General features: G+C 42.6%; 2 protein-coding genes across 5 annotated transcripts; one reads left to right on the top strand and one right to left on the bottom strand.

Annotated features, from left to right (window-relative positions):
• Nucleotides 1–1786: 1786 nt before the first annotated feature.
• On the top strand, nucleotides 1787–20026 carry BPHL (biphenyl hydrolase like). 2 transcript variants are annotated; one of them, XM_080340512.1, is made up of 7 exons: nucleotides 1787–1877; nucleotides 4803–4906; nucleotides 7345–7511; nucleotides 11481–11634; nucleotides 13911–14042; nucleotides 16612–16735; nucleotides 19620–20026. In XM_080340512.1, the coding sequence occupies exons 1-7, from the start codon at nucleotides 1813–1815 to the stop codon at nucleotides 19708–19710; spliced, it is 837 nt and encodes a 278-aa protein (XP_080196638.1). In that variant the 5' UTR covers nucleotides 1787–1812; the 3' UTR covers nucleotides 19711–20026. The 2 variants fall into 2 exon arrangements, with proteins under 2 accessions (XP_080196638.1, XP_080196639.1); XM_080340513.1 differs by having other exon boundaries at nucleotides 1815–1952.
• A 182-nt stretch (nucleotides 20027–20208) lies between these two features.
• Nucleotides 20209–23084, bottom strand: LOC308037515 (tubulin beta-1 chain-like; the record flags this gene model as incomplete). Of its 3 annotated transcripts, XM_080339340.1 has the most annotated exons (4): nucleotides 22644–23084; nucleotides 21864–21972; nucleotides 21478–21588; nucleotides 20209–21269 (listed from the first exon to the last, which is right to left on the bottom strand). In XM_080339340.1, exons 1-4 carry the CDS (start codon nucleotides 22818–22820, stop codon nucleotides 20209–20211), a joined length of 1458 nt encoding a protein of 485 aa, XP_080195466.1. In that variant the 5' UTR covers nucleotides 22821–23084. The 3 variants fall into 3 exon arrangements, with proteins under 3 accessions (XP_080195466.1, XP_080195468.1, XP_080195467.1); XM_080339342.1 differs by lacking the exon at nucleotides 21864–21972 and having other exon boundaries at nucleotides 21478–21580; XM_080339341.1 differs by lacking the exon at nucleotides 21478–21588.
• Nucleotides 23085–25151: the final 2067 nt, after the last annotated feature.

Here is a 25151-nt window from a genome sequence, read left to right on the forward strand (position 1 = left end):
AGACTGATACCAACTCTACAGCTTTCTGCTATTTTCTTCATTACCTTCACAGCCCTCTCCACCATCACCCTGGGTAGGCTAGGATTCAGGCTAGTCATTTTTGTACACTCTTGGAAAGCAGACACCAAGGAAAGTGGATGGTCTCCTTGGTGCTTTAAGAGCAACCTGTGAGAAGGTCCAGAAGAAAGTAAGACGAAGTTCTGTGTTGAATGAAAGCAGTCGGGCCTTTCCAGAGGTGGCTGGCGCCAGGCAACCTGGGCACTTGCCAGGCTAAAGCCCTTGGCTTAGGGGATGTATGCTCTCCCAACAAGTAGTCAGTACAAATACTGTTGGTGAGGCAGAGTTAATGATTCCTTTCAAGGGCCTGGGGTCAGCATGCTGAAGGCATTGCCCTGGGAGAGCTGCAGTCCCCAGAGCTGCCCTCACTGTCCCAACTGCCTCAGCTGCACAGGGAGCTTTTCTCCAGGCAGATCTGTAACCACAGATGACCATCGCATCTTCTGTTTTTTAACAGTCCGTAGAGCTCCTGGCATCCTGGGCAGAGCTGGAAGTGCAGTTCACAACTTGGTCCCTTGTACCTCCCAAGACAGAGATCTTCATTCAGGCAGAGCTGTGTCGAGGCGGGTGTCTGCCTCCTGCAGAGAATGGAAGGGCCCACAGAGCCCTGCTCCCCGTCACAGCCGGCGGCGCAGCTGGACCACCTGCCACGGGGCTGGACGCTGCTCTCCTCTCTAGGCTTGCAGGACAAGACAGGGCAGGGCACGGTAGGGCACGGCCCGGAGCCCACGGCTCCTGCCTCTAGCGGGGCCAGCGCTTCCCTTTCCGGGGTCGCAGGTGGGATCAGGGATCAAGCATGATTCGGAGGGAGAGATCGGTGCCTCCCAGCTCCCGCCCCAGCGCTCCCACACGGAGAGCGCAAACCGCCGTGGGGGGACCGTTAACCCCCGCCGAGGGGCGGGGCGCCAAAGAGGAAGCGCCAAACCCTCCCCTCGGTAACGGCCGCTAGCGCAGCGCCCCGCCGTGAGTGACACCGGTGCTCGCCAGTCAGAGCGCGGGTAGCGGCGGGCAGTCCCGCCTGCGGCGGTCTCTGAGTGTTGAGCTTAGCGAGGGCACCTCCTGGCGCCCGGGAGACGGGCTTCAGCGCTCGGAAGGTGGCAAGGGCACTCAGTGTCGCGCTGGCTGCCCTCGGTCCCAGGGCACCGCCTCAGCGGGGAAGTACTGCAGAGAGTGCAGAGGAGGGCGACGAGGCTGGTGAGGGGTCTGGAGCACAAGTCTGATGAGGAGCGGCTGAGGGAACTGGGGCTGTTCAGCCTGGAGAAAAGGAGGCTGAGGGGAGACCTGATCGCTGTCTGCAGCTACCTGAAAGGAGGTTGTAGCAGGCGGGGATGTTGGTCTCTTCTCCCAAGAATCAAGTGATAGGACAAGAGGAAATGGCCTCAAGTTGCGCCAAGGAAGGTTTAGATCGGATATTAGGAAAAAATGCTTCACGAGAAGGCCTGTCAGGCATTAGAACAGGCTGCCCAGGGAAGTGGTGGAGTCGCCATCCCCGGAGGTGTTTAAAAGGCGTTTAGATGAGGTTCTTAGGGACATGGTTTAGTTCTGGAGTTAGGCTGTGTTTGGATTTGATGATCCGGAGGGTCTCCTCCAACTAAAATCGATTCTAGTCTACTCTACGACCCGTGACTGGCACCTCCGGGGCCGCGGAGGAGCTGACAGGGCGGGGGGACAGCAAGGAAGGGGAGGAGAGAGGAGGGAAGGCGGGACGGGCTCCTCTCTCCTCCCCTCCTCGGCAGAACGGCGTCGGTGGGCGATATGGGTTGGAGGAGCGCAGGCCGGGCTGCGCTGCTCGTGTGCCGGGGACCGGTCGCCTCCTACGGGTAAAAGCCACAGCCACCACCTTCCCAAGCTCCCTCCCCTCCGCCTGGGGCTTGAGGAGATGTGATACTGGACAGGTCCGGGTGGCTGTCACCGGGGGGTTGCGGGGTGAACAAAGTGTTTTAGCAGAGGGGGTGTAGATTGGGGGGAGGGACAAGGTGAGGACGGTAGTTGTAGGCGGACTGCGGTTACTCAGGGCTTGAGGAGGCGGGGGGGGGCGAAGAGCTTTTTGTCTCGCTGCTTTCGCTGTGCAAGCAAAGCTCCGCAGCCACTTCTCTTCCGTCTGTCGCCCTCACCTCTGCGGCTCCATTTTCCCCTGCAAGGCTGGACGTGCTGCTAAACGCCCGGCTTCTGTGCCACCACTGATAAGGTGTTCCCTGGAGGCCGCTGAAGTTGTGAAGAGAGTACATCTATATATATGTAATATGTATATAATACCGCTTATTCTGCCAATCTTAAGTAAAACAGACATAATACTGTTTTGTTTTCCTTGCACAGATGAAGACTAGGTTCTATCATAGCACAGCAGGAACAGGAAGGTAGTTTGCAGATTAAGCTTGCTCCTACAGAGCCTGAGGTGAAGTGTGGCCTCCAGCAAGGCACAACACAAGATCTGCCTGCTCTGCATCTGTGCCGTCTTGGTGAACATAGGCAGTATGTGTTAAATGCTTCTCAAAGAGCTATGTATCTTAACACTACTAATTCAATTACAACTTAGTGGGGTTTTTTTGTTTTGTTTTGCTTTAACATGGTTTCTGATTATGCCAACCAGTGGAAAATGCAGTCTTTAAGAAAACTTTACAAAAGTCTTCATGCTGACATCCATATTGAATATATTTCAGACTCAAAGAAGCTTGGTGTGGGGAAGACCCAATCTGGTTTAGGTGTAGCTAGTTCCAGTGCAGTGTCTCAGCACATTAAAAAAACCCAAAAAAACCATAAAAACAACACCACCAAAAAACCCCACCACCACACCCACACACAAAAAACAGCAACTAATTTGTTCTTAGTCCAGAAAGTATTGAAAATACTCTGCACATGAAACTCCTGAATTTCATTGAACTTTACACTATGATCCAAGAACAGAAAGACAGCATAACCTGTGAAATTCTCAACTCCCCGATGTTAATAATTAATCCTAAATAATGTAGAACTGTTTAAAAAAATCACATCTGAGTCAGGAAAGCAGAATATGCATCCCTTGCCTAAATTACGTGTTGGTTACCTTTGTTTTAGAAAAAGGTAGCTAGATGGTCATTATTTCCGTTTTAGTCAGAAGTGGAAATGTTTGGGGCAATTACTAACTGCAAGAAAAAAGAAACCAATACATTTCTATAAAAATTTATAAGAGCAAGTTGCTCATTTGCTGTGGTGAGAACTAGGATAAAATAGCCTTTTGAAGTATGTGACAAACCAAAAGACGGTATATATTAAAAAAAATGTATAAATAGAAAAAAGCAAAACTCAGGTATTCAAAAAGGGATAAGAAGGCCATCTGAGTGCTACTTTCAGAATTCAAGTTATGAAGTATAAAGCCACATCAGCTGTGATACCTGGACTTAAAGGAGGTTTAACATTACAGTCAAACTAATCACTTGAATCACATTTACATAATAGTTCAGCAAATTTCACTGAAGTCATAATGGCGCGGTGAGTTTCTTTGAGCTGTGTTCATGCCACGGATCTGCACAGGTAGAAAGAGCAGATCCTGTTCTGTAAAACAGTCCATTTTCATTTGCCCTATGACAAAAATTTCAGTTTGTGGGATTTTTTTATCTTTAATTCATGTTTTTAGTCTCTATATGAGTGAGACTATGCTTACATGCTGTAGTTAGTTCAGATTTTATATGTTAAAATTGAATTTTTAGTAAGTTGCATGGTACATATAATGAAATAGATACTATTGTTACGTGGAAGACTGGAAAACAACATTTCTGTAAGTACATTGATAGAATTCATGAGGCAAGAACATTTATCTAGGTAAATTGAGAAGTGCAGGATTAACCATTAGGTAGCCAAATGGCAAAATTAATATCATATTACTACCTTTAAATAAAATTAGGTTGTTGAAAGGATGCCTTGCAACCATTAGCACACAAACTTGCTTGGGAGGCCTTGCAATGGTTTGTACTGTTAAGAGGATACCTTCAATTTCTGCTGCTTTTGCTTTCTCACCAGGTATTTGTATCTAGACATGTTATCTCAGATTACCTGTTTGCATTTACACGTCTTGCTTTGTACTGAAAGCTGATGTTGGGGTATAACGGCCAGGGCTGAGAAGAGGCTTCCACAATCAGTTTTTGTGGTACTTCTTTAGTGGGTGGGTTTTTTGGTCATGTGGTATTTTGCAATTAAGCATTACGTCCTGCTGAGATTACACTGACAGAAATATTATTATCACATCCTTCTTCTCCACCCTTATCCCAGTGCAAGGTGGTTTTTGTTTTAGACCCTCTGGTTTATGGGGAACCATAATAATAGATTGTGATTTCTTTGGCAATTGAGAGGCCTTGTAACAAGGTGAACAGCAGCCATTTCAAAATTTATGCTGTGACAGAATGGGGTTTCTCCTCTCATATATTTCTCTCGACACATTTCTGTAGCCATGGGAAGCTGCTTTTATATTCCCCTTGTTGCAGTCAAGTCTCTTTTTTTCCTCACATTTAACTTAAGTCATTTAACTACATTTATTGAAACCTAAGTACAAATGTTATGTAGTGGTTACAACTGAGTACTGCTCTGCTCCTAACAAGTTTCTGTTTAGTCTTCTGTGCACCCTTGAAAGGCAAGTGACCCAGATAAATCTCACTGTATTGTCACTGACATCTAGAAAAAGTAATTATTCTGTATTTCTTGAATGACCATGTAGTAATAAGAATTAACTGTCTGAATCTTTCCCTATTTCTCTTCCTTCCCCTCATCCCTAGTACTTCAGTAACATCAGCCAAAGTCCAAGTGAATGGAGTCAACCTGCATTATCAGCAGACAGGAGAAGGAAGCCATGCGGTTCTTCTGCTTCCTGGAATGCTAGGTCTGGAGATTTTGTCTTATATTTGTGGAGCGCCCAACTCTTTCGCGATCCAGTCTCAAGCTAGAATGCACAAAACTATGTTGTAATATGTTTGATATCTCATTATGGAACATGGTCGTTTAAAAAATTGCTACACATACAGCAGATAGGAAAAGGCAGAGTTATTACAGTCAGTTAACAGTTTCTCAAGATTTCATTTATCTCACCAGGCACCTTTTACACAATGTCTTGGACTTGTGTAGTTGTCACTCACACTTTTGGATTTAACTGTATAAAGGGGTTGTCCAGCACAGGTGGAAAATAGGTGCAAAACAACAGGGGAAAAATCAGGTCAGCTTTATTTGTTGCACAGGCTGAATTATTCATTCCTTTTTAGAAACTAGGTGCATTCCGATTGAATTAATAGGCATAATGCAGCACTTGCAGTTCATTATCATAGAGAAAAAGACATAGTTGAGACTTGCTTTTTGCATAAAAATGTGTTTTCATTTTTTGGTTATTCAGGGCAACATCATTAGGATTCTCAATGGCTTTTTGAGACTGGCAACAGGTTCTGCTAACTAAGCAGTATCTGTCCATTGAGACCTCTGCTTTTGATAACAACCTTTTAAAATTAACACAGCCTTTTTTTTCCCTGGGTTCTTGCAGTTCTAAAGAACCAATCAGACTTACTTCATAGCAGGCTGTCAGTAGGACCATTACTGTGCTCAGAGTTGTGCTCACACAAGTCAGTTGCTGGATCGAGATGATAGCATGTCAAGAAGTGAAGAGCAGGAAACATTTGTTCTTCTTGGCAGCAATATTTTCAAGTCTTTGTGAAGTGGTTCTTTCTTTCAAAGAATTCTCAAGGGAAGGGTGGAAAAAAGTTAATGCTAGGGGTGCTTTGGTAGTCATATGTTGTTCAGTTAGCATTATTACAAACTTTAATAGTCAGAGTTAATATGTTTACCTTTATTAAGTTTATGATTGAATGTTTTTGGGCAACATGTCGGGGTGGGCTTTACATTCCGACTTGGACATACTTCTTCCTTTTGTACTGATACTGTTTTCAATATTATTGTATAGTACTTACAGTATTAACAGACTAGTAAGTGTGTCATGGCAACCAGATAGGTGCTTTTAGTTAAACAGAATTAATTAGTCTCTAAGTTAGTTGTAAATTACATTAAAACAAATATGATGTTTCCCTTTTAACTAGAAAAGTACTAAGAAAACACAGCATTCAGATATGCTTTCAGCCTTGTGGATTTTTTTTTAAGTTACAAACAGTATAGTATAGCAAGCATATGCATGATAGTGCAGAGAGTCATACAAAGCCTGTGTAAGAAATCGTGATTAGTATTAATCAGGTTGCATTGGTGTTTTTTAAACAACCTGATATTTTTCTTCTGACTCCAGCTATTAATTGGCATTGCAAGAGAGAAGAGATCATGTCAGGCTGTAGTCAGCTCATTATGGTATGCTGTATACAGCCTTTTTATCATTTAGACAAGTTGATGGTATAGGAGGAGGTATCTGAGGACTTATTTCTCCAAGTAAACAGAAAAAAATCTTAAATGCCCTTAAATGGCCTTTTTAATATAACAATGGATAGCCAATTTGATATTTGATGTACATCATTTGAATATACTCAGTCTGAACAGGCTTTAGACAAGTAGCTTATTATCCTGTTACCACAAGACCATAATTTAAATAGGAAATAAATTTCAGTCTTACTATCTTCATGCTAGTGTTCATAGATAGCTTAGTGCAATAGACTGGAGTACTTAATTTTTTAATTCTTTGAAGGTCTGAGCCATATATAAAATAAACTGTTCTGCATCAGAAAAATGGCTACATTTGGCTTATTTTGGTAACATACGTATTAGAAAAATCAGAACTTATAGTTTTTTGCTTTTGTATCACCACTGTCTCCTCAGGCAAAGAAGTATTTACTGGTGCCTTAAGCTGAGCTTTATCCTCATAGAAGTATTTTATCAAATAACAACAAATGTTTTGCACAGTGCTTTTCACCTACAAATTTGTAGCTTGAGTCAGTATATTCCTCCCCTTTCAGTTTCTTCTGTGCTGTTTGGACAAACAGCAATGACCATGCTAGTGCTTTAAGTCTGTTAAAGAGAAATCCCTACCCAGGTAACTCAGTTTAAGATTCTTAAAGCATCCATGTAGAGCACAAGTTTTGATAAGCTTACACACTGGCCAGAAATGGTTTGCTCTGAGAATATTGTAGGTAGTTCTAAAGATTTTTATTTTGGTACTTCCTTTCTGAGAGTTGCAATGGTTATTTACAATTAGAAATAAAGTGTACAGCAGTTGATGAATCATCTCTTTTTTTTTTTTTTTAGAATTAAGGTAAAAGTTTCCCCAGGTTTCCATTTAGAGTATATATAGTATGTGTATACTATGGTGGTTACTGTAACTGAAAAATTATGTTTCAGGGAGTGGTCAAACTGATTTTGGACCACAGCTTAAGTCTATGAATAAGCAACTTTTCACAATTGTTGCTTGGGATCCTCGGGGATATGGACAGTCCATTCCTCCATCTCGTGACTTTCCTCCAGATTTCTTTGAGAGAGATGCAAAAGATGCTGTGGATCTTATGCAGGTAAATCTATTTCAAGATTTTATTATTTTTTACATATATATTTAAAAACTGTTTTCCTTACATTATGAGAAGGAGGAAGAGTATTGTTAAGCAGGTTGTTTCCAGCAGGTAGCAAGTTAAGTAAAAGAGCAAATGAAGGCTTAAAACAAATGAAGGCTTAAAACTGGGTAGATGAACACTATTCTGGAAAATAGTGCTTCCATCTCTTCTGCAGTGTACACAGAGGTTTAGCAGTGGGAATTAATTATAAAGAAATATGTTTTCATCCCAAGACCCTGCCCTAAGAGGTTTGCATCCAAGAATCATGTAAGTTTAGGTAAAGTGTATATAAAACTGAAGTCTATGCCAAGTGCTCTAACTGAAGGGATTACAGTAGTGAAACATTAAGGTTCTCTATCTAATAGAGTCTTGGCATTTTGCCTTGAGTATTCAATTTCAAGAAACATTTGATTTTTAAAACTAACTTGACACTTTGCATTTTACAGCATATTACTGGAATTATGTTTGTGGGTATTCAAAGGGTTCCTGTGATCATACCAGATCTTAAGAACTAATACATCTATTGTGATTATAAAGAATATGGCCTAAAGCTGTTATTACTTCTTCATCTTGCAGAATTTTTTATTTCAAATCTGTGTTTCTGTGTTCCTTTTTTATTCCATCCTATAAGTGCTAACATTTTCTGTTTTATTTTTAACTATTATTTTGGCTTTGTTACATTAAGCTATGCCTCTTTGGCCGTGTTAAGCATTAAAATTCCAAAAACATGAGACAAGATTCAGACAGTCAATCCAACTGTATTTAATAAGCAGAAACCTTGCAGAAACCCATCTGAAACTGGAAATGCAGCCTTCCTGGAGCATTCTGCATCGCAAAACAAAATAAGTCTGACAGCAGAATCAGGATTAAGACACAGTTTTGCCCTGTAACCATAAAAGCAATCTCTCTGCACTGTAAGTCACCAATTCCTTCTGCTACACTAACAAAGAAAATAAAGATGCTGCCATGGATAGGTGACAAACTTCCAGTCTCAGTGTTTGAAACCCCCTTTCCTGCCTATGTTCAAATACTAATAAATGCAAAAAAGAAAACAGAGCTGTGCCCAAAGAGTATGTAACCATGTAGCGTCCAGTCAAACAGGACCACAGCCTACCAATCTCTAAAGCTGCCAAAACAAATAAGGCAGAGCATCCTGTTTTTTTGAAGATATTTATTGATGTAAGCATATAATAACAAGTTATTAAAATCTTTCCAAGCATGGGTAACTTGCTTCTATTTTAGCATAACATAAAGGATAGCAGAAATCCCCAGGAATCATCCCAGCTAGGATTTTCAGAAGAAAACAAATTCATAACTCCTACAGAGGGCTTTATATTGATATATATACATATGTCATCTGGCCTACACTTGGCCAAAAAAACAATCCATACAGGTGAGACTTCAGAACCTTTATTCAAGGTTCCTTCAGATTCTGGTGTCTCTGCTGGAACTGTGAGTTCTGCAGGGTTTCTGTGAAATAATAAAAACTGGAATTCTGCAGAGTATTTAGCACCTTGATTCAGACAAGTCTGCTCTCTGGCACCGCATGTGTTCTCTGAAGGAGGTTGCTTGAATTAAAGGAGTGTAATGCACGTAAGGCCACTTGCTGCACTCCATCCCAATGCCTAACGCCAGCAAAGGCCAATAACAGTAAAACAATCATTATGGAAATAATTAGTATTGATATCTATGGAGCTGCTGACCTAGTGAAAGGATGAGCTTGGACTTCTCCAAGTTTTTGTAGATCAGCTGCAACCCTTACTTGTAATATACTCTCTGTGATCCAATGAAAGCATTCAGTGCAGAGTGCTGTTGCATTGCAACTCACTGTTCTAAGTTACTCCTATCATAGCATATGTGATCGCTTGTTTGGATTTCACATAGTCTGGGATGGAGGAGATTTCACTTACAGGGTAAAATCAGCACAAAATCACCCACAGACCTGAGCTGTGCGACCAGCTGTGCAACCAACTCTCAGGTTATTGTCAGTGCTAGGTAGAGGCCTGTACTGTAAGTAGTTAAAGATTTAACCAAGCAAACATGCATACCATATCCAACACATCTGTTACATCACATTGTTTTTTGGAAGGCTGCAAAGATTAAGTTAAATTCCTCCTGCTGGAAATGCATCCTGAGACAAGCCAAAGAATGCAACAAGATAATGGCTGCTAAACAAGAGAAATACTGGAAGCAAATAGATTGCAGTTGAAGCACTGGTAAATAACCTGGCATGCAGAACAAAAAATTTAACCAGCTATTCCACTCATCAGCCAACTTTGAGATCTGTAATTTGCTACTGGCAGTGGGGGAACAGCGCCAGCAACAGCAAAAACTTCAGCTTTACAAGCACTGCCGCCAACTCCTGAAACTTACCAAGACACCAGTAACCCTTCAGCAGCTCAACTCTCAAAGTTCATCACAGATAACTGATTTTTCAGCAGGCCAGAGCCAGCTTGTGATCAGCTGCTGAAATTCAAAGTTCTCTTCTCTTGCTGTCAGCTCTTACCTTACAGGTCCCTTTCTTTTTCCTACTTTATTTTCTTTTCAGGCTTAGCTGGGTGAAATGTAATATTGAGCAACACTACAGCAAGCCTAATACCAAGTAAGAAGCCAAAACCAGAAAAACCTGATAGCAGTAGAAGCTTACTAGGTATCAAGTTGACTGATAAAGTTATGCCTCACCTGAGGACCGAGTTTACAAGCAGAACTTAAGTTTCCAGACTAGAAACTGCTTTTTATCTTTCTGTAGTTGTTTCTCTCATTGCTGACATTTTTGCATTCTTCTCTCCAAAGAAAGCAGGCCTGGACTTACAAAAAAAAAAACCACCACCAAACACCGAAACAATCCATTCAACTAACTTGCTCTTTTTTCCTCCAGAAATACATTGTCTTCCTCAATCATACCTAAAAGGCTGTAATTTCTGCAAAAACAACAACAAATCCCTTTGAAATCTTTATGTTTGTTTGCAAAAGAGTTTCCAAACTGAGATCTCTATATGCAAAACTGCAAATGCTGCTTAACTATTGAATATCATCCCTGTACAACCTGCAGATGCATTTGCTCCGGAGCACCTTTACCTTTCCCACCCTTTGCATCCTGAATATCAGACACACAAAATCCTCTCTCCTGTCCCTGCTGGTACCCCCTGCCATAGATTGTGATATATGAGGAAACAAGAGTTTCAAATTCTAGTGGAAAACATTGGACAAGTCAGAATGAGTTAAGATCTTGGCTGTCATATTTTTTGCCCTGAGCCTTCCTTTTTGAGGAGGAGGAATTTCATTATTAATATTTTGAACTGCAATTCACCATGCACATAAAAGCTTCAGAAAACATGAATTAGGCACTAAAATTTGTTACAATCATGTAGCAAATACTTTAAGCATTTTTTTGGTTGTTACAGAGCAGGTTTTTCTTTAGATCAGCTGGCATCAGTAAATTAGATAACTGGGTTCCATTTTTCAAGTCTTAAACCTTTTTTTTTTCTTTTTAATTTCGTCTTAGTCTTGGGTTACATACCATCCCACACTGTGATAGCCTTTGCCAACTTTATACCAAGAAAATCCACAGATTCTTAATAGCATCACGCTCTCTGGAAAGGTCTTTACTCTCTGTTGTAAAGAAACATTTCTTAAGTTCAAAAGGGCTTTTCTAAATGCAGCAAGAATCTAATATGGCTACTGCCTGTTTCATTAAATAGTTGTAGAAAGTTGGAAGGGCAGGTATAATTTCTTGTTTGCTAAATAATTGACCTTTTCTTAAGTATTTTTATGTATAGCAGGAAAATGATATTTTCTAATTACGAAAGCTAACTATAGTTCAACTATAGTGTTACATCTAAATCTGTACAGTTAGTTTTCAAGAAATATTTGGTATTTGCTTGTACAACCAGCTGATGATTTGCACATAACTTTCTTGTACAAATCAAGGCACTGAAATTTAAGAAGTTCTCTTTGTTGGGGTGGAGTGATGGTGGAATTACAGCCCTGATTGCAGCTGCAAAGTATCCAACGCTTATCCACAAGTTGGTTGTCTGGGGAGCAAATGCCAGCGTTACTCAAGAGGATGTGAGAATTTATAATGGTATGTACAAACTGAATATCGTATCATAAAAGATTTATTTTCGTTTCTTCTTGACCTAGGAATTTTAGTCATGTAACAGCTAAGTAGAGACAGAGTTGAGGACACAAAATTCACCAGGTTTCTAAGTATAAGGATAGATTAAAGTCATAGTGAGAAACTCCCTAACAGGTACTCTAGGGGTAATATAATAGATTTTTTAACAAGTCCTTACCAACTTAAGCTACTGAAAAGCATAAGTTATAGTAGCTCATCAGTAGTTTTCAGAAAGTCAAATTTTTGTTGCTGTAACAAATTCCTAAAAATAAATTCCAAATAATACTATTGACCTCAGGCTTGATTTCTTTTCTCACGTCTTGTACAACCTTTAAACAAGGTTCACAGAAAATCACTGGGCTAGCACATAACAGCTTTTGCCCCTAGGGCCTATATAATACATAGACAGTAAGAAAACAAGCTCATAACTTACCATTTGAGTTCAGGAAGCAAATAAATCATTCAAGCGAGTGTCCCAGGATGCCTTTCTAATTTGCATTCCTTTCAAGTTAATTATTGTGGTTACAAAACCTTTGCAAAGTAAAGAAGCGTGGGATTTCTGATCCTTGTTCCAGCCATGTGAAATAGAATCTGATTATTTGTCACTCTAAAGGAAAACAGCAAAAACTGCTAGTGAACTCAGAAAGGGACCATCTTTCTTTTTGAAATTAAAAGTTAACCACACAGGCCTGCAATAAGTATAACTCAGTATAATATCATTTTAATGACTGGAGGTTGATTTATACCAGCTGGGAAATCTGTCTTCAGCTAAATTACAAGTGTATGTGATGCACATGTGTACTTACCAAAACTAAAGCACTTCTGTTAGTAGTAGTATATTTTTAGTTCAGAAAAACACTTTAACTCTGTGAAAGTGATGCTTTATTTCTTTACATGCTTTTGTATTTATCAAGTTCTTATTCTATAATTATGAAATGTATGTCAGTAGCAGCCAAAAGGCTAAAATGTAAAATAAATTAATAAATAAAGAAGTCTTACTTTACACAGAACACCCACAGCAATGCTGACTTTTGACCCCTCCATGGTGGTGTTTTCAACATCTCTCTCTGGGTGCTGGAACTCAGGGAGGAGCAGTGCAAGCCTACAGCCAACCCATCAGGGCATCTCAGCTGCAGGGCAGGGTTTGGTAGGAGGGAAAGGCATTTGTTTGGTATCTATGTCCTTTCAACTTTGGCTTCCCCCCTCCCTTTTTAAATTAATGCCAGCCACAAAGGTAAACCAGGTGATTCTTTAAGGGAAACAGTAACAGCTAGCCTGGAGTAAGCAAACTCATTTCCAATCCAATCCTGCTATAAAGCACTTTCAACCATTGCTACCTTTCTCATTTGGCTGGACAGGCTCTGCTTGTTAACACCTTGCTCCTTTCTTCCCTGAATTCCCATCTGAAACCAGTCAAAAGTTTTGCTAATAGCATACATGGCTGTTTCGTGATTCAGTACTTTTCAGGTCTCTTTCAGGTTCTCTACTATGCCAACATTGTTTTGAGCTTTATCCATACACGGCTGTACAACTGAAATACAGTTTAGTGAAAGTCATCCCTGTGGATATCTGGTTTGTGAACAGTACTGGAAATTTGAGGGGAAAAAATAGGTAAATCTGATAAATAAATAACTAAAGGGTCAGGTTATTTGTACAACTTTAGCCAGCATGCCATGAATCACAGTGCTCTACTAAGTAGAGTTGCTTGTTTTTCTGTAAGATCATGGCAAATGTACCATGATGTCAGCCTGCTGGAATGCCTTAGTAAGAACTTCCTTCCTCTGAATACTGGTAGGATGGAAGAAGTTCCATCCATGAGCCAAAGCAAAAGCCTGAAGGATATTAAAAATAATTGCCAGCCCTGGCACACTGTTATGAAACAGTCCCCTTTTTATACACAAGATACCTCCTTGAGCTCCTCTTCTGCAAACTCTTCAAAAAGAAGCATCAGGAGTTTTAGGACTGAGTCCTTTGATCATTATTTTTTTTCTGTTGTTCCTTGTGACCACGATAATAAGATGATCCTTCTGCAGCTCAGAAAGACCCCAGCAGAGATCATAAAACTGCCTTTTTTTATATCCTTTCCGTAGTATGAATTATTTAAAAACATTCAGCGCAATTTCAAATTTTAAATACACATCTGCAGTCTGGTTTAAAAACTTACTCATATTAGGTGTTGACAGTGCTGGTTTATATCTTCTTGCTGGAAAGGACTTAACATATTTCAATGTTATTTTATGTAGGCATCCGAGATGTTTCAAAGTGGAGTGAAAAAGTCAAGAAACCACTAGAAGAGATGTATGGACTTAAATACTTTGCAAAAACCTGTGAGGCTTGGGTAGATGGAATATCTCGCTTTGCTGAAAAATCAGATGGTAAGTCTTTTACAATGTTAAACTGAAGCAATTGTAGTAGCAGACAGTTCTGGATTACAAAATTAAAAAAAAATATATCTAACAGTACTCCTAGCAGCCAGTAAAGGAAGGACTGCATATGGCATTAAAACCTGAGTCTGACTCATCCTCATGAATAAAGCAATTACTTTCTAGATGGTTCACAAAACCAGCAAGGTACAGGAAACAAACATATTTATGGGAAGCATTAGCTGATCACTCTCCTCTTGCTTTGCCACAAAACAGCATTATTAAATCATTGCTTTTGGGCAGACTGAGAAGGAGGGATACTGCTCAAGCTTTTTTCTCCTCTCAGTGTTCAGTGTCAAAGTACTACCTCTTGGTGACATGTTGAAATATCCCAAAAGTGAGGCATGTTCATTCAATTTCCTGCAAACAGGAGCTGAAGCACTATTTCAAAACTAGTAGCGTATAATGAGTTAAAAAAGAAGGAAGTTCAAATTTCAGGAACTCAGAATTAGGAAACAGTATTGACACAGGCTAGGTGTTTAAAAATCCGAAAAGAATAGCTCAACTAGACAAAGTAATTATTAAATATTCATGTCTGAAGATTTCTACAATTACTCTACATAGACTTTTGCAGCCAAGGATACCTACAGTTCAGTTTTAATTCAGAGAAAAATTGCTTTTCATTTGCCTAAAGCAGAAATATAAGGAGTCTGTAATTCTAATACGTTTTCATGTAGCTCTCATAATGAAAGGAGGTCACATACATTAATAGGCAGCAGGTACTACAAGGAAAACACTCCTTCATGTTATGTTTTTTCCATAAAGTTTTGCTTGTGATCAGGTACTAGAAGTTCTCCCAGTAGAGTGATGTAACAAATTGTTATTTGATTTTATGATACCATTTCTAGAATGCATCTCTGTATCTCCTTAAAACTAGTTTATTCTTAAATCCAAAGCCTAGGCTTGTGAAACTCTGGCTGTGACATCCATTTACTGCCTGTGCATGTCTCAAACATGGTGAGATGAAGTGACTGTGAAAAATAAGCCACCTAGAGACATGTAACAAGGAGATTAATTACCTAGATGTTGTAACTGGGTCAGATATTGGACAAAGCCTAACATTTCCTAAAAAAAAAAAAAAAAAAAAAGAAATCATCAAACTGCAGGTTTTTTCCTTCTTGGGGAGGGTGACTTAGGCTACAACAGGCCTCCTTGGAATTTGAGTTAAGACACTGCACAAAAGGTGCAGATATAGCAAATACAAGAAAAGGCATTAATAGAACTTATCTGAGGACAGCAAAGCCTTTATTGGTCAAAAATTCAACTCAAGCTCTGTTTAAGAAATAGACTATTTGCCCTAAATGAGACAGTTTTTAGTGTGAAATGCCATAAGAAGTGAATTTTTAGAAGCTGCCAGCATTTAATGAAACCACATGAGTTGCGTAACGCTGCAAAATTCAAGATTCTTCCTGCTGTTCTGTGTTTTTGGAGTAAATACAATCTAGTGGTTATAGTACAAAATAGGTTTAGGAGTGGAAAGTAGGAAATAATAGTTTGACTGCCAACTATGTCCTTAGGTAAATAACTTAAATTTACTTGTTACTTGTTCTGAAAAACAGTCAACATTTGTGCAGGTGTTTGAGGACCATGTGTGAAATGTTCTAAATGAAAACATTTAACCAGCAGAACTGCAAACTGAGACTATATAAATAACCAAACAATTGGAAAATCTCGGTGAAATGGTGTATGACTTTAGAGCTAAGGAAACTGTGCGTATATGAATATTAACTGTACAGCTGCTGATAGCTGCAAGGCTACAACTACAAATAAACCAAAGCTAACTCAAAGAGAAATGGAACATAAAACTCATCAAGTATGTTTTGCCCACAGATTCTTTTGCGGGAACATGGCAAGTTAGGCAAAGAGTATGGAAACGGGGTTACTAAGGGACAAGGGAAAAAGAAAAGGAGGATAAATAGAAGAATCTTTAAGGAAAAGCATTAAAATTACTTCTAGTGAGACTAAAGACTAGTAAGCATAAAATTATTCTTGAAGTTCTATAAGAAGAATGGGCAGGGAGAATAACCTTTGAATAGTTTTAGTATAATTTGTGTGAAAGGGTTATTCATTGCACACCACAAAGGGTCTGGAAGGTGGAACAGGCTTGAGTACAATCAAAGTTAACTTGTTAATAAAAGTAGCAAATCTTTTAAGGGACAACCAGTGTGACAAAGAGTAGCCTAAACACAAAAGACCTAAGACTCAGGCTGAAAAGAACAGTCAGGGAAGAGCTCCATATACTTGCTTGGAACAGTCAAAGAGAGCCCGAGGGAAATGTGGGACAGAAGTACCTCATTCACTCTATCCATTTGTGCTAGTATCCATTAATGAAGCAAATTTCAGTGAAGTAACATTTTGGAGAAAGAAGTGTTAATTACAGTTCTGCAGATTAATTGCATGCTATCCACAAGGAGAGGCAATAGCTAGAAGCCAGTGGAGCTCACAGTCCTTTACAGAAGCAGTTTCAGTGTTTAATACTATTTTAAAATGAAGTGTGACCTTAATTTATTTTTTTCCCTAGGTAATATCTGCCAAGAGTTGCTGCCAGATATTAAATGCCCTACATTTATAATTCATGGTGAGAAAGACCCTTTGGTTCCAAGGGCTCATGCAGAATACATTCATAAGCACATCAAAGGCTCCCGGTAAGTTATATGATGGAGTATTTATAAAACATTGTTGAAGAAATGAAGAAGTTAAAATCCACAAAGTAATTTTAAAAAAACAAACAACAAACAAACAAACGAACAAACAAAAAAACCCACAACAAAAAACCCAACAAAACACACAAACAAACAACACATAACAACCACCACCACAAACTATTTGGACAAGTTGTTTCTTCCACAGACAGAACTGTTCTAAACACTTCACTAGCAAGTTACAATGCAAATGGTGTAGCTGAACCTTTCTTGTGATACAAGTACAATATTTTAATAAGTTCCTTCCTAATGTTCTCCAAGAGAAACCAAGTAAGATCCTTTTCCTCTTTCCACTCCACACACTGAAGTGTTCCCTAACATTTGTTGAAAAAGGAAATTTCTCCTCTGTTATGGCCATTTTAATACTTTTGTTGCAAGAGAAATAAGTTCTGCCCCATTCAGTGGAGCAGTGAATTCAGATGCTATGAATGGAGAGATATTCCCAGTTACTGGAGAGAAGCATAGGATACTTATGTTTGCTGTGCCTTGTTGGTGTGAACAACAACCTCAAAGATTTTGTTTCTTCAACTGTGCCATGAATCTTCAGTGTTTTTAAGAAAAGCAAAATGAGGAAAAAAAAAAAAAAAAAGTACAAATATGCTCAGAGATTACTACAACTCCCTGAAAGGAGGTTGTAGCATGGAGGGGGTTGGCCTCTTCTCCCAAGTAGCAAGTGATAGGACAAGAGGAAATGGCCTCAAGTTGTGCCAGGGGAGGTTTAGATCAGATACTAGGAAAAAATTCTTCATGAAAAGGGCTGTCAGGCATTGGAACAGGCTGCCCAGGGAACTGGTGGAGTCACCATCCCTGGAGGTGTTTAAAAGGTGTTTAGACAAGGTTTTTAGGGATATGGTTTAGTGCTACAGTTAGGTTATGGTTGGACTCGATGATCCTGAAGGTCTCTTCCAACTGAAGTGATTCTATGAAGAAAATCTCAGGGCACCACCTGCTTCATTTGAAATCTCCAGCTTCCTATAAAAAGCTGAGATTTCACCAGCTGAATTTTCTTCATAGATTTACACACAAAGAGTTCTATTACTACTTAATAACAGACTGTGATGATTGACACTGGAGGAAAGAATTAGGAGAACAAACCCCATTTTTATGAAGGCAGAGTGTAGGGAACTGTTTCATTGGTGTCATCTCTGTGAAAAGCTGAGTGATATATTTACCTTAAAGTCAGCCCTACCGTTCATAGACATACATTATGCCACAGGAAAGATGAGAACAAGAGACTTTCCTAACAGTCACATGCATGTGTTTTATTCCATGTCTGCTAGTTAGTTACTCCCACATGCCCTGCTCAGAACACCCATGATCCTGTTAGGTTTCATTGAGCTCTAAAATGCTCCAGATGCTGACTAAGGCAAGTGATCACAAAAACTAGACAAGGATCAAATAGCTTCTTTCTGGAAGACAAGCAGAGGAGAAGAAAGTGTTAGAAGTTGTGATCCAATAACATGTAAAGGGGTTCTCTGCATGCCTTCATGCTGAAGTGCTCCCCCAATATATGTGTTTATCACAGGAGGAATCAGACTAACAGTGTTCCCAGAAATGAATACTTAGGTACATGGTCCTCTTCCTCCTTTGTTGCATTGGAGATGACATGTTCCATTGTGAAGCAGAAGAAAACCTTAAATTTAGCACCTTTTCAGTAACAGGTGCTTCTACCATCAACTTTTCTTGCCTTGATTTTTATCTAGTAGTAAAGTAGAAAAAGCTTTCACTAACTGTAGTGCAGATACATCAGTTATCCACAGTAAGAATGTGCCATCATTCTGTATGTGTGTGGTATGGCTAGAGTTAGGTACCATCACAGCAGCTTAACATCAGTAGGGAACAGCATAGAGTGTTATAGGTGTGCACAACTGTGTGCTGCTTCATCTTTGACAAAACAGAAAATTCAGAAATTCAGAGAGGTGCTACAAGAGTTGGGTGTGTTCACGCACTTTTGCTCTTTTCCCTGAGACAAAATGGCACTTGTTACCACTGAAAGAAGCAAGATCCTCCTTGCTGTAACAGGGTTAGATGACGTGAAGGCAACATAGGAAACTATCAGTAAAGATGGTTTTAACTGCTGAAACTGCTTAGTAAATGGTAGGATAAAATTTAAAACATTACTCACCCTCACACAATGAGGTATTAGAATTACATACGTAAGGTATAAAGTTTTTCCCAGTTCGAAAGAAACAGCAAGTAGCATTTTATGTTTGTCACACTGATGCTGGTATTACAGTCTAAAAATTTTACCTTCACAGATACTATTCCTTAGCTTTTGTTAGAGCTGAAGAAATCCTGATTTCCTTTTTTATTTTAATGGGTGGTGTTAGTTTTGGATTTTGTCTTTTTGCGGAAGGATTAAAGTTCAAAGGCCAAGATTGGGTGGGGACTAGAAATCTGTTTTGGGAGTGATCTTTTCTGCATGTTCACTGTCCAGCACAACCACTGTTCTCTGAAAGAGGCAAAAGAGCTCTGGTATTTCACATACCTCCTAGAGATGCATCCCGCTCACATTAATTTTGGAAGATGATCTTCTTTGCAGATCACCAGAAAGGTTCATAGAAACTGGGTCTAGGACACAAAAAAAACTTGTTTTGAGCTTAGTTCATCCTCCCCAAAGTGGAGGAAGTATTATGCTTGTTTCTTCAGCTGTTGCTGTGGTTCACATTCTGAACCATGTAGACAGGGATTAGTAATTAAGATACTTCAGATCTGTATGTGGGTAATAAAGAACAAGGAAAAAAGGCATCAAATATTTTAATTACCTATACTCACCGAATATAGTGCATATTCAGTGGGTTTTGGCTTTTTTCCCCCCTCTTTTAAGGTTGCTTCTGATGGCAGAAGGAAAGCATAACCTACACCTGCGTTTTGCAGAGGAGTTCAACAGGCAAGTTGAAGATTTCCTACAGACTTAAACTGTAAAACAAGTTAGAGGTGTTTGTCCTTGCCTTGTTTAAGAATTTTAGTTGGCTTTCAATTTCCAATCAAGTTACAGGTAGATTTGAGTTCTGTAAGAAAAAACATGAAAGATATTTGCATGAGAAGCACACATTTTGAGAATATGTAAGCCTCAGTGGATCGAAGCATACCACTGTGCTGCAGAATTTCTGATATGTCTTTAAACTTAAGTCTTATTGCACAGGCTGAATAACTGTTCTGGGTCCTAATAGAGGTGTTAAGAAAGACAGAAAACGTGATCTAGAATACATGCCTTTATGTGCTTTTAACATTAAAGGACAAAAAACATTGTAATAACTGGAATTCAGAAGTGTTACATTAAGAAATCTGGCAAAGTTACAAGTGCTGAGAGGATAATTGGGTACACAGCTTCTAGAGAACGTGCTTCACCACCACTATCAGAAGTCATTCAGTACACATGCCTGCTTTACAGAAGTTCCTTTGATACAGGTTACTTAAGCTTCATCCTCCTCTCCTTCCTCTTCAAACTCCCCCTGCTCGTCGGCAGTGGCATCCTGGTATTGCTGGTATTCGGAGACCAGGTCATTCATGTTGCTCTCGGCCTCCGTGAACTCCATTTCATCCATGCCCTCGCCAGTGTACCAGTGCAAGAAAGCCTTGCGCCGGAACATGGCCGTGAACTGCTCCGAGATCCTCTTGAAGAGCTCCTGAATGGCCGTGCTGTTGCCAATGAAGGTGGCGGACATCTTGAGGCCGCGCGGGGGGATGTCACAGACGGCCGTCTTCACATTGTTGGGGATCCACTCCACAAAGTAGCTGCTGTTCTTGTTCTGCACGTTGAGCATCTGCTCGTCCACCTCCTTCATAGACATGCGGCCCCGGAAGATGGCGGCCACCGTCAGGTAGCGACCGTGGCGGGGGTCGCAGGCGGCCATCATGTTCTTGGAGTCGAACATCTGCTGCGTCAGCTCGGGCACCGTCAGGGCTCGGTACTGCTGGCTGCCGCGGCTGGTGAGAGGGGCAAAGCCCGGCATGAAGAAGTGCAGCCGGGGGAAAGGCACCATGTTGACCGCCAGCTTGCGCAGGTCAGCGTTCAGCTGCCCGGGGAAGCGGAGGCAGGTGGTCACGCCGCTCATGGTGGCCGACACCAGGTGGTTGAGGTCCCCGTACGTGGGAGTGGTCAGCTTCAGGGTGCGGAAGCAAATGTCGTACAGGGCCTCATTGTCGATGCAGTAGGTCTCATCCGTGTTCTCCACCAGCTGGTGCACAGAGAGGGTGGCATTGTAGGGCTCCACCACCGTGTCCGACACCTTGGGCGAGGGCATGACGCTGAAGGTGTTCATGATGCGGTCGGGGTACTCCTCCCGGATCTTGCTGATGAGGAGGGTGCCCATCCCAGAGCCCGTGCCGCCACCCAGCGAGTGGGTCAACTGGAAGCCCTGGAGGCAGTCACAGCTCTCCGACTCCTTCCTCACCACATCCAGGACAGAGTCCACCAGCTCAGCACCTTCTGTGTAGTGCCCCTTAGCCCAGTTGTTGCCAGCCCCACTCTGACCTGGAGGGTAGACCCAAAGCAAGGTGCTGCATTAGTGCCCATGGGAGGAACAGAGATCGTCCCCCTCATCCCACCCCAGGGGGTTCATTCCTCACTTCCACCCCTACTATGCTGTTGGTATTTGGTCCCCCCAGGTCACCTGTGTGCTCACAGTGACTCTTCCCTGTGCTTGTAGCTCCTGCTCCTACTCCATCTCAGCCTCACTTACCAAAGACAAAGTTGTCAGGGCGGAAGATCTGTCCAAAAGGGCCGGAGCGCACAGAGTCCATTGTGCCAGGCTCCAGGTCCACCAGGATGGCCCGTGGGACATACTTGTTACCTGCAGGAAGAACCAGCGCCAGTGTTACAACCCCACAGTCAGCAGCCAGCGTCACAGGAGCCCTGCTGTGCTCCCTTCCGCCTCCCCGCATTTCACTGGAGCGACATGCTGTCTCGACCAAGGCTACTGTGTTATCAGAGCCATTCTGAGAACAAAGCTCTCTTAGAGGCATCACTGGCAGATGACAGCTCTTGTTCGGGGATTTTTCCAGCCTCAATGAACTGGCATGTCTGTCCTATTTATTTAAGGATATCTGAGGAAGCAGACACACTTACCAGCAGCTTCATTGTAGTAGACATTGATCCTCTCCAGCTGCAGATCACTGTCCCCATGGTAGCTGCCAGTGGGATCAATGCCATGCTCATCACTGATGACCTCCCAGAACTACAAGACATTTTTTGAAAAGGGCAATTATTAACCACAGCTGGCCAGTGCCAATCACACCCTGCAGCACAGTCCGTGCATGCCATGGCCCTGACCACTCCCTCACATAGCAGAGCAGCTGCCCGGGAGGAAGGTGAGTCAGTGCAAAAGGGCTTCTCTGGCTGCAGCAGCTGAATTAATGGAGAGCAGACAGGCAGCTGGAGCACAAAAGTGCAAGATAATTATTTTATAGCTTGTATCCAAAAGATGACAAACCCCAGGTGTCTCAGTTTGGTGGTCTCCCATTGTCTGGAAGTGGCTTAAGACCCTCTAGCCACCACAAGAAGGTGACAGCAGCTGCAACACCCTCGATGGGGGCTTATCCGTGGCACTGAAACACCTCTGGCTCCCTCCCTCAGGAGCTGGCGCCGTGGCTGCAAAGGGGCGAGGCAGGCGGGGGGGGCTTGCAGGGGTCGCCACGGCTGCCTGCAGGAAGGCAGGGACGGACTGGGTACATCGCGGCTGGCAGAGCAGCTCAGGCCGCTGGAGACACGGGAGCAGGAGCCGCGGTGCCTTAGCAAGCCATGGCGCGGTTTCCTTTTCGGGACGGGGCTGCATGCTACCCATGGGGTGTGACCCCTGCACCCCGCAGCGGGAAGACTCTCCCGCCCCCACTCCGCGCCGGCCCGTACCTTGGCGCCGATCTGGTTGCCGCACTGCCCGGCCTGAATGTGCACGATCTCACGCATGGTGCCCGTGTCCGAAGCTGCCCCGCTCTTACAACTGTCGCCGCACTCGCCGCTGCAGCGGCCGCGCCCCACGCGACCCCTTAAATTGGGCGCCGCGCCCCGCCCTGCCGGTGACGTCATGCGGGAACGCCGCGGACCCAATGGGAGCTCGGCGGTGGGGCGTGGCTGCGGTATTGTCTCCCGCGGAGCGGGGCGGGACCCCCGCCCGCATCCGAGGCTGCTGTGCGGTGGGGCCCGGTGGGCGGCTGAGGGCTCACGGGCACCTCTGTGGTCACTTCCGTGGGCCGCGGGTGGTTTGAAGCCCCGGGGGAACGCCGGAATCGGACAAGGCGTGGCACGTTTTGGGCTGAAAAAATGAAAAATAAAAAATAAAGCCTAACTCTTTCTTGCATACCTGTTGGAGCTCATCCCCATACTTTTTTCTACTCTGCTGCACTGCAGCAGCAAAACATGCACTGCGATGTTTTGTTAGCACCCTCATTCCAGCTCAGACCTGCTTAATCATATTTTAATACATTCTCAGCACAAGAATTATCTTTCTATAGCTGAGGCACCAGAAACAAGGCTCAGGGGACTGAGTGGTGATTACAGAGCCCACAGCCACTTTCAAGAAGCAGAACCCACCTTAAGACAATGCTGCCAAGTCTGTACTTACCGGTCTCTGTTTTTGGGAACACAGAGGGCTGGTATGAAACTACACTGCTACTTTTTCTGGGTATGGTCTGGTAGTGACAGTTTGAACAGCCATAGGAATGGGATATCTTTTTTTCTATAAGGGAAGTTATGTTCTGTCTTACCAGACACCTACCATGCACCTAATTTGGGAAGATTTTATGATCCCCCTCCTAGCACCTCTGCCTGTTGCCTCATAGACATAAACTGAGGTGAGTACACGGTGGACGACTGAGGAAGGAGGAACAGTTCAAGAACAACAGTGAGAACAATATATTTGAACCAACTGAGGAACACACCTGTATCTACACTGCTGCCAAGGAGAATACCCAAAATAAATTTCAGTAAGGTCTATAATGGATTGTGCGAAAACTATTGAACTTGACTATAAAACGTCAATTAATTCAGAGCCGTAGATTTTTCAGTAGTGAAAGTATCTTTGCCATGCAGCTGGCCAGCCTGGTGAGGACAGCTTTACACTAGGATCAGGGAAGGGAGATGAGAACCCACAATGAAACAAGAAAGTGGTGGAGCGGGCTGGCAAAGAGGATGCAAAATGTTGTACCTCATATTCAGCACAACAGAGCTGGAGGGGGTCCACCTCAAGCACAGTATGAAAGTGCCAAAGGGACAGCGTGGCAGGGCAGGCACTCACACTTTTCCTGGAGAATCAGCGGGCTTGGGTGCCTCTCTGAAGTGCCTCTACACTAACGCACACAGCATGGACAGCAAATGTGATGAGTTAGAGATCTGTGTGCAGTTGCAGGGCTATGGGCTCCCTGGGATCACAGGGACATGGTGGGACAGCTCACACAACTGGAGTGCTGAAATTGAGGGATGCAGGTCCTTTAGGAAAAACAGTTTGGGAAGGTGGGGAAGAGGAGTCACTTTTTCTGTGAGAGAGCAGCAGAAATGTACAAAGTTCTGCCTGGGAGTGGATGATGAGCATGCTGAGAACTAAAGGCTCAGGATTAGTGGGCAAGCCAATATGTGCTATGTTGTGGTGGATGTCTGCTAAACAGCTTCTGATCAGGGAGAGAAGTAGATAATACCTGCAGACAACTGGAATAAGTCTCATGTTCAAGGGTCCTGGTTCCCAAGGGGGACTTCAACCTCCCCAATATCTGCTGTAGGGACAACACAGCAGGATACAAGCAATCCAGGAGTTTTGCAGAGTGCACTGATGATAACTTCCTGACACAGATGTTCGAGGAGTACAAAAGGGAGACACTCTGCTAGACCTGATGCTTACAAGCAAGGAGGAAGTAGTCATGGTTGTGAAGGCTCAGGGCAGCCCTGGCTTCAGTGACTGTGAGATGGTGAAGTTCAAGATCCTGATAGAAGGGAACAAGGCAAATTGCAGGATCACAGTTCTCTGGTCTTCAGGAGAGCAGCCTTTACTCTCTCCAGGTATCTGTCTGGAAGAATCCAATGGGAGAGGGTCCTGGAGAGAAGAAGAGTCCAGGAAAGCTGGTTGACTTCTGGAGATCATGTCCTCCAGCCTCAAGAATGGTTCATGCCAACGACAAGCAGAAAATCAAGTAAAAGTGGCAGGAAGACTGCAGGGATGAACAAGGAGCTCCTGAGTAAACACAAATGTAAAAAGGCATTCGGGAGGTGGAAGTAGAGTCAGGTGACCCAGGGGCAACACAGTTACTGTTCTAGTGTGCAGGGTTAGGGAAGCCAAAGCAAAGGATGTGAAGGACAGTGAGAAGGACGCTACAGGTCTGTGTGCAGCAAAAGGAAGTATCGTCAAAAATATGGACCCACTACTGAATA

The sequence above is a fragment of the Nesoenas mayeri genome (assembly GCF_963082525.1).
Source record: "Nesoenas mayeri genome assembly, chromosome: 2".
NCBI classification, from domain to species: Eukaryota; Metazoa; Chordata; class Aves; order Columbiformes; family Columbidae; genus Nesoenas; species Nesoenas mayeri.

Coding starts and splice junctions, on each gene's coding strand:
- BPHL (XM_080340512.1), top strand. CDS start 1,813: ATGGGTTGGAGGAGCGCAGGCCGGGCTGCGCTGCTCGTGTGCCGGGGA. Junction 7,512..11,480: donor ATGCTGTGGATCTTATGCAG/GTAAATCTATTT, acceptor GTACAAATCAAG/GCACTGAAATTTAAGAAGTT. Junction 14,043..16,611: donor CTTTGCTGAAAAATCAGATG/GTAAGTCTTTTA, acceptor TTTTTTCCCTAG/GTAATATCTGCCAAGAGTTG.